The sequence below is a fragment of the Diadema setosum genome, chromosome 2 (genome assembly GCF_964275005.1).
Source record: "Diadema setosum chromosome 2, eeDiaSeto1, whole genome shotgun sequence".
NCBI lineage: Eukaryota > Metazoa > Echinodermata > Echinoidea > Diadematoida > Diadematidae > Diadema > Diadema setosum.
Window position 1 is genome coordinate 45221446 of NC_092686.1, and position 13355 is coordinate 45234800.

At 39.3% G+C, this 13355-nt stretch overlaps 1 protein-coding gene across 1 annotated transcript; it reads left to right on the forward strand.

Moving 5' to 3' along the window:
* Positions 1 to 218: 218 nt before the first annotated feature.
* Positions 219 to 8903, forward strand: LOC140245543 (uncharacterized). Its single transcript, XM_072325112.1, has 7 exons — positions 219 to 283; positions 1317 to 1525; positions 3611 to 4210; positions 4427 to 4566; positions 5839 to 5919; positions 7164 to 7402; positions 8807 to 8903. Exons 1-7 carry the CDS (start codon positions 219 to 221, stop codon positions 8901 to 8903), a joined length of 1431 nt encoding a protein of 476 aa, XP_072181213.1.
* The last annotated feature ends 4452 nt before the right edge of the window (positions 8904 to 13355 follow it).

Sequence of the window (13355 nt, forward strand, 5' to 3'; positions counted from 1 at the left end):
GGCATGGTAAAATTTGCTATCAGCTAGAAAAAAAGCTGTATATAGTTTTAATCGATATAGGATGTAGGCATTTAGGAATAGGGTAAGTTAAATATGTATTTGTCATGATTCTACCAGTAGATTTCGATACCCATTGCTTCATTAATCGTGCAATTTTTGTTGGTTTAGGTGGCAACTGCCCAGATAGTATAATACTACATTTGCCAAACGTCAGAAACATGACGTTGGTCCTTCGTCTTTTTGGCTATCGGGCCAACGTTGGCTCAACACTGAAAGATCGACGGTGGGCCAACGTTGACCCAACGCTGAAAGATCGACGGCGGGCTAACGTTGGTACAATGTTTAGCCAAATTTCTCAACCGGGATAGGATTCTCATTAGTATTTTCTTTTCTTTCCTGTACACTATCAATCACTGTTGTGCAAATATTGTAAGTTTTCTTTTTAGAATTAGGCCTATATTATCTGGTAAGGAATTGCCCTTTTAGTGACATTACCACGAACAATGTTTACACGAACGGTGAGGACAGGAACCGTAAGCACTGTTGCAAACTGGTCAGCATCAAGGAAGAAGACATTTGAAAAGCCATGAGATAATTATTATACAGTTTATGTTGCTTGTCATTTTGTATTTCTTAAACATGAAAAGTGTGCATGCCTGAGTTTGAGCTCGACCAGTGCGACGAAAGTCATCAGGTTTTTTATCGAATTCAAAAGGCTATTTATCATAACTTCAGCATTACACACGACCAAATACAGGTATCGTCTAACTAGCCGAAAGAAGAAACAGATGATGTATAATGTCATTTGTTTGTGTGTGTATGTGTGTGCGTGTGTGTGCGTGCGTGCGTGCACTGTTGAAAAGCTCTTCACATTCAGGCAGTGAGGAAATGAAACCAAGCATGTTATTTCCATTCCGGTTCTTAAGTCACGTAAGTTCTGGGAATACCCGTGTACCGAGGATCCTTCGGTGTCATCAATTGATACATTACAGCTGACTGAAGGTCAATGGAATGGGTGTTCCGCGAGAAACGGGTATCATGATTGACAGCAGAATATTTTTCGTCAGTGAGGGGTTTCATTTTTCAATCCGTGTGCAGTACTATTAGATGTAGTGCAATGTCATATTTACGCTTTTTTTTTTGCTTGCGCAGGAGCAGTGTGTATCGCATAGCCCATAAAGATCCGTAGCACGAACTACGATTTTATCTTTATTTTAGCTTACTTCATTGACGGCAAACACGAGACTAACACAAGCCCAGGTAGTTGAAAACTAAGCAGTGCATTTATAGGTACAGGTGAGAAACTGAACGTCCAGACATGGTATTGAGGGAGCACGACCCGCAAATCGACGACGAATGCATGGCGTCCGTGGGACTGTGAGACAGATGTGGAAGCATTGTGTGACAATTAATGTTGAGGCACACGACTATCGTGGAGACAGTGCTCGGATGGACCGCCGTAGCTCCAGGGCAGTAGGGAGGGTGATGAGTGCCGAAGATGACTTCAATGACTTCATCCGTAGAAGTAGGGATTCCATCCTATTACTCGTATCTATACTTTAAAGACGGCAGACTCGTAACTGATCACTCTGTTTACAGAAAATAGAATAGGATTAAAAAAAGAAGCTTCTGTTGCATTTGGAGTTTTGGGCAAAAGTTATAATGTTGTTGTTTGCTTGTGTCTTTTGTGTGTGTGTGTGTGTGTGTGTGTGTGTGTGTGTTGGGGGGGGGGGGGGTCAGAGGGTTCGAATGAACACCTGTTGATGAGTATGGTTGGTTTGACTCGTATAGCAGTTCGTAAAGGCATTAGTGACCGAGCCATTAAATTTCCGCGTTTTTTTCATTATATCATTTTGGCCGGTGAGGACAACACAAGGGGAATATGATACGACAGAAAACGGATTTCAGGGACAAAGAAGGGAATACCTGAATAGGGAAAAGTTGATAGAAGAGAAAAGATGTGGTTAGGGTTAGGGTATAGGAGTTCGGAGCTGTATGCAAGAAAAATAAACTAACTTTACCTATAATAAAATAATAATTCAAGAATATACCCATTATTATGATTTGTGGTATGAAATAGATCGGTGCGCAAAAACAATGGCTGGCCTGAGACTATACCCATCCAAAGGAGACCAAATTTAGTACTGCCTGTGTGTGTGTGCGTGCGTGCGTGTCTGTGTGTGTAACAGGGGTCCAAGTTGGCTTTGATATATAATGTAAAATCAGACAAACAGAATACTAAGAAATTAGAAAGTTATGAAATCATGAATGGTAAATCTCTCTAGAAGCGTTGAGAAGTATATGACGAAGTGCTACATAGCCAGTAGTGCAATATTGGTCAACGCATCACAAACACACGGATGATGTTCGTGATTCCGAAGGTTCACAATTCCGAAACACAAATTCCCTGTACCTCCGTTGTTCCGAAGGTTCGTTGATCCCAAAATGAAATTAGATTCTTTCTTCCGAAGGTTCGTTTTCCGAAAATGAAATAGGGTTGGTTATTCGAAAGGTTCGTTCATTTGAAAAAGAGAAGCGTCTTTACTCCGAAAGGTTAATCTGAAAATGATGAAAGTTCTTAATTAGAACATTGTTTTTATATTGATCCACTTAAACGAAAAAGACAATGACAATTTTTCTTCTTTTCTTTTCTTTAAAAAAAAAAAAGAAATTAGATTAAAGGAAGCGCGGGCCCCATCCCACCCCCCATCAGCCACTGAATTTCTTTAAAACCCTTTATAAATTCTTCACTTTCAACTGTAATAACTTGAAAAGATGATGCTGCTGCTTTAAAAGTTATTACTAGTCTAGGATCAAATTTGCTTGCAGAATATGCAAAATTTCAGCTTTATAATCTGATAATCCCTTATTGTTTTTGCTATGGAGTGGTACACCTCGTTTTTTGTCCCATACATTGAACAGAGCACAGCTTGGTGATATTAAGCGTTTGAATAGGCCCTAAACTTCAAAGTTTCTTTTTTCGTAAAACACTTTTCCAATGTGTATTTGCGGTCTATCATTAAGATAGGTTATAGGGAAAGTCCATGTACTGAATTACACATCATTTTAAAGCTTATGATAGAGTCTGCGCTTTCAGAATTGGCCCTTAAGAAAGGTTCATGTCTGACGATTTATTGATGGTTTTGTGATGCAGAATGTAAACTTAATGGCCCGAATTCACGAAGGTGGTACAATCTTTGTCCATGGTTTAAACCATGGACAAACGTCGCATTGTGCGCCAAGTGTCGCATGGCCTATTTCGTTACGAAATCAGTCATTTCGAAAAGAAATAACCATTTCGTCAACGAAATAGGCCATGCGACACTTGGCGCACCATACGTTTGTCAATGGTTAAAACCATGGATTGTACCACCTTCGTGAATTCGGGCCTAGGACTTCAGTACCCAATCAAACTAGCTTATGTGTCAGAGAATGTCTTATTTGTACGTGATTGATGATGGTTGATTATTGTAAATCACTGTTTTCAACAGAGCCTGTCACACCAAATCTATCACTAATAATCAATTCACTATACCGTAGTGTCACTAACCACTGATAAATGTGATCAATAATCATACATATTGCACAAATTTTGCCATTTTTCTTGCAGGAGATCGGGTGATCATGGTTCTCGAGAAGATTTCAGATTTGCCGGAGCATAAGCAGAAAGGAAACTGTAAGTGGAGTGTGTTTGACGTGCAACGTGACATCACAACAGCCCCACGTCCTGATGCCTTCTCTTCACCAGCTGCCTATATGGACATGACGGCTGATCAGCTGCAGGTTCCCGAGGGCCGCAGTCGGCTGCAAACAGCTAAACTCCTCGCATTCATCCGACAGATGCTGTCCGTGTGGATCGAGGTCGATCTCGACGCATTCATCGAACACTGGCGCCGCAGAGCTACTGGCTTCTCGGAAGACGTAAATGCAATGCGTCGCTTTGTCGATGACTACCTCGCTGGAGTTTACGGTGAATTCTCCGACGGGAAATTGAAGCTGTTCCAAGGCTTCGACGAAGAGGAAATTAAAGACGAAATGAAGCGAAGGTTTTCTGCCTGTAGGGGGCAGCAGCCTCGAAATCGACAGATAATCGACATCATCGAGGGCGCATATGTGGTAGAAACTTCAGAAGACATGGAGTCCATCTTGGATCGTATAGCGGCATCCAGAGAAGACATTGTTGCTGTTGATTGCGAGGGACTAAATTTCGGTAAGTTTTGCGGATCGATGTTGACTAGTCATTCCACCCTCAAAATAAAGCAAAGGTAGTTCCTCAACAGTTGTACATGGTATAAGAGGCTTATCCGACAATGTATAATGTTCCCGCAGAGCAGATGTAATGACACGAATATTTGTATGAAACACTGTTAAACTCAAGCTGTCGAATACATACTGACCAAACTTACAAAATGTTATTCTTTTCAAGGTGATCCAGATCGAACCATAACTCTCCTTCAGCTTGCAACCATGGATGGTCGTGTATTCATTTTCGACATTAAGAAGAACCCTGACCTTCTACAATCTGGGAAACTAAAACAGCTGCTAGAGGATCCTAACACCATCAAGGTAGGTAGAGTGCTTTACACTGTGGTTCTATGTCAGTTTTCGTTGAGAGACAAAATACGTCACGTTGTTATCAGCGGTAAAGTGAATCAGTTGCTGTGGCTCATCAGTGGATAAGAGCAATCTCATCAATTTGATAAGACGGTAGCGTATCTGCCTTCCAATCGAATGGCTCGGGTTCGGGAGCGGGTTCGAATCCAAATGAGTCCTAACGAGCAATATTGAGTTCCTCTGTAAAGGCTGGGAACACTCTGTCCATCGGAATTCGGATAGGACATAAAATGGAGGTCCCATGTGTGAGAGCATCACGACTCATGCACGTAAAAGATCCCGCTTCATTCATCCACCTCAAAGAGCAGGGTGCATAACCCGATGATATGGTCCACCCGAAGTACTCACAACTAAACCCTATACAGGTAGTACAGCTGAATAAAGGATATCCAACCATCTCGTCAGATGGAAATATAACAATTACAACGAACAATGAATCACGAGATCCCCGCTTCGAATCTGCTGGCTGCAATGGTTGTGCCCCACGCAAGGCACTTCATCTGTATTGACTTATTATCTGTTTTAAAGTACTAGTATCCAATGACTAATTTGCATCCACGTAAGAATCAAATAAAATATTATTCAGTCATATTCAATTCATCGTGAAATATGATTACAACTTCCTGTCATAGAGGAAAACAATGAGGATCCTATCGGCCCTCTTAGTCACCGTGATTGGAGGATACTTGCAGCCATCTTACGTTGGTCCCATGCTGACTGTTAAATTCTAAGGATGTAAGCTTTTTTTTTTTCAAGCCTGTGCTGTTGATTGTGAGAAAGCCATCGAAACTCAGGATTTTTTTTCTCCAGGAAACTCGCAAGTGTCGGGCTTTTATATTCATGGCTAATTTTGTCCTCCACTTCATACATACACCACCTTGAACATAATATTTAGGAGGAAAACAGTTCGCATTTTTTTCTCCAGTCCTAACAGTAGCATAATCGTGCTAGGTAGGCCTGCTGGTTTCAAGCGGTGTTGTGTTCATGAGCTAAGTGTGATCGGATATATTTTTATTCATTGTCGTTTGAATGATATACATCTTTTCTTAATTACTTTCGTGTTTGAGCTGTTTTCAATTGTTTTGTTTTTGTTTTTTTTTTTTTTGACAGGTTTTTTGTTTACTTATGAAAAATGATGTGAAATGTAACTGTCGTTTTGGTGGTGCCAATTGTTGCAGACTTGTAGATTTACTACCGTTCATCCCTTCATTCTCCCTATCGAAGGTCGTTCATGACTGCCGCAACGACTCGGCAGCTCTCCGAGCTAACTTCGGCATTAAGCTGGCTGGTGTTTTTGACACGTCGGTAAGATAGACCATCGGACATTTAGATGATATTGACTGGCCTCGAGGGAGATACCCGAAAATATTGCCCAAACTGAAAGAATATTGCCCGAGTCGAAGACGAGGGCAATGTTCTTTCAGTGCGGGCAATATGTATCTGGTATCTCCCTCAAGGCCAGTCAATGTCATGATTATTACCCATCCCCTAGGTAAATTAGGAAAATATGTGAATACGGCTATACACTATGATATAGGTCAAGCCACATTTGACTACCTGTAGATCATCGCCAACATGTCGAATAATTGAAAAATTGTTCATCAATGTATATCATTCAACTCCAACTTCAAGGATACATATGTAGTTGTAACAGGCGAACTTCAAACGTCTGAACGCTTTTACACTTTATTTTTGCTTCTGTTTCAATTTGGAGAGTTGTAATAACTGATGGTCACTGTGCAGTTATTGAGCACAAATGGACTAATCATTGTTTGACGCGTAGTGCTGCTGGAAGTGGTCGACCTTGTATGAGATGATTTATCGGCGTTCTTCTGCGGTGCGTGTAATCGACACGCAGCAACCTCCTTGAATGTTTTCTCTTCGTGGTCGATCGGAATGTTTACATGTAAAGCAGGGAGGTGGGAAGAGAGATTCCACTCCTTCTCTTCCCACCTCCCTGTTTTACAGTGCACTCCTATTATAACGTACACGGTTATAACAAAATTCTGGTTATAACGAAGTAAAAATTTGGGCTGCAATGTCATCCACTCTATGTATTTCTATTGTTTATTTGTTCAGTTACAACAAAATTCCGATATAACGAAAGAAAACTGCCGGCCCCGAGGATTTCGTTATAACAGGAGTCCACTGTATATGTAAAACCCCGGATGCTCGTGATATGCTCTAATGTCGCCTGCTTAACTCCCTACCCTGCAAAATACCAACTGTAATTGCCTCGCAAAACTACCTCGTATACACTTTGGTATAGGTCATAATTTGTTATAGACATACAAAGAGTTGACGTCTGCACACACGTGCTTGTTCTGTGGTTGTCACCATGGGAGGTACAAATGTACAGCAGCAATTTGCATCTGCTTGGATTAATTACGGCACCTAATTACATGTGATACATTGTAGTTCAAAATATCAAAACAACCACAGGAATCTCCCCGTATAGAACAGATTGTGAAATCTTCTTAATGAAAAGTTGTTTTTGTTATACAATAATTATATGCATATCCACACTTCATTTATCTCTGTCTGACCAGGTTGCCTACTCGACGATCATGGAGCAGTGCAATAAGATTGGAGGACCCTATCTCATCGGACAAAAGGCGCTTTGTAGCGTTCTCGGGGAGGACACAACCTTCAAAGATGATGCCATCTTTGAGAAGATGACGAGCGACAAACAGTTTTGGGCACGGCGCCCTCTGACGGCTGACATGAAAAATTACGCTGCCGCCGATCCAGCTTGTCTCGTCCCTCATGTGTATCAGACCCTGGATGGGTAAGGACACTGCACTTAAAGGAGAATTAACGCAAATATACATGTGATTGAGTGAATGCATGCAATATCAAGCCCCGTCTTTACAACAGACCTTCCAGAGCGTTCTCTGGCGAAGAATCACCCCGTGTTTACATTACTCAGATTCCATAAACACGGGTTGGACGCCGAGTGCAGCTCAAAAACCTTCTCTAAAAATGGAAGCATTTAACATTGTGCACGGACGTTTATACTCATACAGGCATGTGGGCCCTAATCTACCTAGGCGTTTGAATTAGGCTTACTGGGTTTTTTTCTTCTTAAAATATATGTAATTATGTTTACCGAGCAAACGCCTTTTATTTCTCTATAAAGTATGTCATGAAAAAAGTCACATGTTTTACAATCAGAGCACGCCTACACTACGATACCGTTCAATCTACAGCACTCGATGAGTGTGAAGACCATAAGGTAACCATGGAGCTACTAGCAAAGACGCGCTATGCAGAAGTCGCTGTGTTTCGCATGGCGTCTAACACATAATAACAGTGAAAGTTCTAGGGTTTGTGTGGCGCAGCGCTGGTCACATCACAACTCCGAGTAAGATTTATCCCGCAAGCGTCTTAACAGACACCTTCTCCGGCGATTTTCCGACGGTTCTCCGGAGGCTATCCCGCGTCTACCCTGGTCGCCGCAGGGTAAAGATTTCTCCGGAGGGTCTCCGCGGAGACTGTCGACAGTGTATAGGCCTAATTGCGTCGTAACAGACACAATCTTCTCCGGAGAACAATCTTCGATGGAGGCTACCCCGAGGCTACCTGCGTTTTCTTGGCCTGTTAAGACGGGGGTTGTGCATCAGTGAAAGTTCGAGGAAAATCGGACAATCCGTTCAAAGTTTTGAATTTTTGAAATTTTGTGACGAGACCGCTGGATCAGAAGACTATTACAGATCATGACATCAAATAATCTACCACGATAATAAAGAAAATATACAGAAAATTCTACAAAATTCCATTTCTTATTAAAAATACACATTTCTTAGACTTGTTACTGACATAATATGACAAGGATAATGATTATTATTCCCCTTGCTTTCTGTACGAGATAAGTGTTTCTGCTCTTTCATTATGATAGGAAAGTGAAAATGATTATGTCGAATTGTCTTTATGCTTGATTCTTGTTCTTGTTCTTGACCCCCACCCGACAATGGGAGGGGGATCAAGGGCAATGGTACAGCACCCCCCCCCCCCCCCCCCAGCACGCTTTGACGGGATTCGTTGGGGAGTGTTTTAAGAGCCAAAAGTGTATGTGTGTGCGCGGGCGGGGCGGGGGGGGGGGGTGGTTAGAAAAATGTTGAAGTCAGTTGGAATACAGGTTATTTCATATTACCTGTCGGTAATTGTGATTTAATGTCGGTTTTACTTGTAGAATAATCAGTCCACTTTGGCGGGTCTATTTCGATGCCGAGTGCGAGGACGCCGTCATGAAAGTGAAAGTGCAAGCAGCCGATCAGGAAGAATTCTAGACCTATTCTCCCTAGAAGTCAGTGACGGCTCATGACCGTAGAGATAGGCCTACTATGGACACATCTCTATCATGCCCCGGGCTGATTTGCGAGCAGAAAACTTTCCGACTGCATGATGGGATTCGATCATTACGCTATAAGTAGCTGTTGTTTTTAATGCAGTTACATCCGATCTAACAGTGTGTATCTGTAAAGACGAATGGATGGGAAATTAACGGTTTAGCACAAATATCTGCAAATTCTAAATACATAAACCAGACACATAAATATGTGCATTATCTCTTATGTTTCTTGAATCGTTTAGCTTACAGGACGATAAGTCCGTTTTGATGAGACTGTACTTGATTAAAGGGGCATTCCAGACGATTTTCATATTTTAACATCGTGTTGTACATGAATCGACAGCTCCACATATACATTTGTGGAATTTATTGTGGTTCTTGAAGAGAAAAACCAATACTCTGAAAAATCTTGCACAGATTACGCTGAACAGTGCTGATAAAAATAGGAGCCTCACATATTTCAGAAACCTAGCCGCGTAATTCCATTAATATGTTCATTGTAATTTGTCTTAAATTTTGAAAACATTCTTATTCCTCATGCCAATCGCTATAAATTTTGAAACCCTGTACTCAGTGTACCTGATTTATAAGTGTTTAAATGTAAAAGTCTGAAAATCATCCGGAGGTCTCCTTTATGGTGTCACGTTCCATCGGTTCACAAGCGGTTTCTTCGACTTGATGAATAACGTGGCTATTATCATTCCTATAAACCAGACAGTCAAAATTATACAAATTTGGTTTTAGGGTAGGTAATATAATCATTCAAGCCATAGAAGTTTACTTATACAGGTCGATCTTATCAAAATACAAATTTCCGTGGTTGTTATCTTTCACGCATTTATACTTAGTTTGGTGTTTTATTGATTCTGTATATAGATTTTTTTCGGTGTCACATGACGTTGCTTGTAATACATTCCAATTCAAAGTATACACATTCCTGTCTATATACAGCTATAGATGCTCTTGATTTTTGATGTCTAAGTCAGCATTCTAAGCAAGCTGTAGAAATTAAACAATGCAAGTTGATGTGGCAAAATTGCAGATTTTGATTGTCGTTATGTGTAAGTGATAAGATTGGTCACTCGCCTTTAGATTTTTGGTTAGTCACGTGGCGTTGCTTGTGATACATATTTCCATTTCCAAATTCATAAATATCATTAAGATTTTTTTCTTTTTTATGTATATGACACCTGTTGTGTTTGAATATAAGTAATTTGATAAGGTTTTTTGGGTCGTCTCCGTTTCAATTTAAACGAGCAAAGTATGATGATTTACAACTCTATAATCAAACTTTCGTTTGATTATGCAGATGTACTTTATGATTCTGCCCATAAGAAGTACACTGATCGATTGCAGAAATTACAGAACAGAGCCCGGAGAATGATCCTGAGAGTCAGTCCGTAGGCCTATAATGCATATTTCGAATGAGGTTATTCATCAGCCACTAAATTGGGAATCCTTAAAACACGCCGTTTAAAGCATATTTGCTAATGGTATTTAAAACTCTTAATAATTTCAGCGCTCCTTATTTATTGGACCGGTTTGACTTTGTATCTCATCAATATTTTTTTCAATCTTATGGAAGATTAACACTGTCAAAGCCTAGAACAGAATGTTGCAGACGCATGTTCATCATACCTTGGGGCATCCATGTTTACTGTTCCCTTGGATAAAATATCTTCATCATCATGTAATTACTTTAAGAAAGCAATAAATAATCATGTTTTACACTGGATGTCATGACTATGATGACGTATCTCTGTATATGTTACCGATAATGTTATATGGGGATTCCTGTGGCTGGGAGAGGGTATATTGGCAGTCGGTATGGGGGAGGGGGGAGGTACCATTTTCACAAGTTTTTTTTAATGTAATGTTGTTTTAGTTGATTTTGTACTGATGTATAGATATTTTGTTACATTATTATGTGAAAGTAAGTTTGTGTATAATCAGTTTCATTGTATGGAGTTTCGATTATTGTAATTTTTCATGTGAAGTCGGACCTCTCGGAAGACCAGCACGACCATGAAGGCCGAGCCGAGCAGGGCAATGATAATTATAATGGGTGTATCAAGTAAGTTCTCTATGTACGTATAACCGAAACTATTAACATTGTCTGAGCTTACATGGTAACATTTTGAAACTAAATCAATTATTTAACCTTTAGATTTGATCTCTTATACACTCTTGCTTTTCTCTTTAAAATTCAAAATAAATCTTGTAAAAGAATCTGAATCCTTATTCAGCTGAAGCACATGTGGGGCCCCTTCATGTATGATTTAAGCAAGGACGTACTAGTACCTCCTTGGTTAAAGTAGCAACCAACTGTATAGGCCCTACACACACACACACACACACACACACACACATACACAAACACACAAGCACGCTTTTTTTTCAACGATGTTTATTCTGTTCCATTCAAAGTAATAGAAAAAAAATAACAATTTTCATTTGCTACAATTGAAATGACGAAAATATACATTTGTGATCATAATAGCAAATTTGCTATTGCTGTACATAATGACATAACAAAAATTACATTTTCATGAACAATTATCAAATTACATACAGTCACTTCCCCTATGCTCTCAAAAAAATTGCTTAAATTTAACAGTGATAATTCAATTCTTCTAGCATTAATCTTAATAATCATCCAAATGAATTATGCAGCAAAATTATACAGTATTAAATAATGGAACCATATTATTTATCAACCAATACCCGCCCACCTATACTAACTCATATCCCTTACTGAGTCCCTATGATCACCCCCACCAGTTCCCTCCCTTCCTGTTTCCTCCCCCACCCCTATCTGTACACATGCAACACACAAACACACACAAAACACACCCATACACACACACACATACACATGCACCTAATTTGGTTAACTGTTCTTGCCTACACATCACAATATAGTAAATATAGTTATATAATCAGCCCGCCAACAGGCTGACAGGAACGCATGGGAAAGGAGGGGGAGAAAATACAAAACAACACAAGAGAAAAAAAAAGAAGAAGAAGAAGAGGAGGAGGAATGAAGGAAAGGAAAAAAATGAAGAAAAGAAAGAGTGGAATACTATGGAAACATTACAATTTTCATAAAAGTCACAGACGTTGCACGTAGCTTCAGACTGGTTTATTCAACGAAGTCTCAAAATATTCCCATTTTGTAAATGTACATGTAGCATCCCAGCCTTGGTCGCAAGGATTTTTTCCTCATTTATTAATTCAACAATAATCTTTTGCATCTTTTCTCCAGTGGGTAACTTATTTCCCGTTCTAGATTTAAAAATGATGTATTTTGTTAAGATAATCAAAGTATTTACACATTTTGATCTATTTGAATAACCAGAGATTCCCCCAAATATATCTCTCCAATCCATATTCCTTAACTCATTTATATCGAAATAATTAATTATGAATTCCCATAACGGTTTCACTTTAACACAGTGTAAAAATAAATGCAGATAAGTTTCAGGCTCATGTTGGCAGAAGGAACAAAGGCTGTCTGTTACAAAACCAACTTCATTAAACGCTCCTTAGTGTAAACTATGCCATGTAACATCATAAATTGAAATTCTCTATATTTTCTTATCAATCTACACTTACTCGGTTTAATAAAAAGATCTTTTATTTCTTTGTTTGTATAATCATAGCTACTGTGGTCATCTTTAATTTGTAAAACATAAGATGACTGTAAATCTTCCACCATAGCCTCATATATTTTTCTCGATTTTAAAACTTGCAAATTTACTCTCTGACCAGAAAAAAAAAATCAATTTTAAGTCAAAGTTTGTGGAATCAACTTGCTGAAGTGTACCTGCTCTCATAGAGTCTTTCCATTTCTGGGGTATAGCATTAAATATATCATTCAGTTTAAGCAATTCTTCTACCTTAAAACCAAGACCCAAGCTTTGAAAATGTGACTGAGATCTCAAATGACCGTTATCTAATATATCTTGTATTGTAATTATTCCTGCATCAAATAAATCTCTATGAAAAAACATCCTACCTGCTATGCGTACACTCCTATTATTGAATATTATTGGATTTACAACCTCATTTTCCAATTGTCTATATTTATAGATATCGAGCCAAACCTTCGATATTTCCGAATAAAAAGGTGGTACATTATCTGTCATAATAGATGAATCAAAGTCACACATAAACAGGAATCTACCTCCTACAGTACTAAAACAGAAGTCAAAAAATAATTTCCACCCAACTTCTTTTTCTCCATATAGAAGGTGTTTTAGCCACATAATACGTTGTGCCTTAACAAATAACCGAAAGTTCGTCATTCTTAAACCCCCAAACTCATATCTTGATACATAATATTTCTCTTTATACGGTCTTTGCCATGCCATAAGAAATCAAAGGTAAT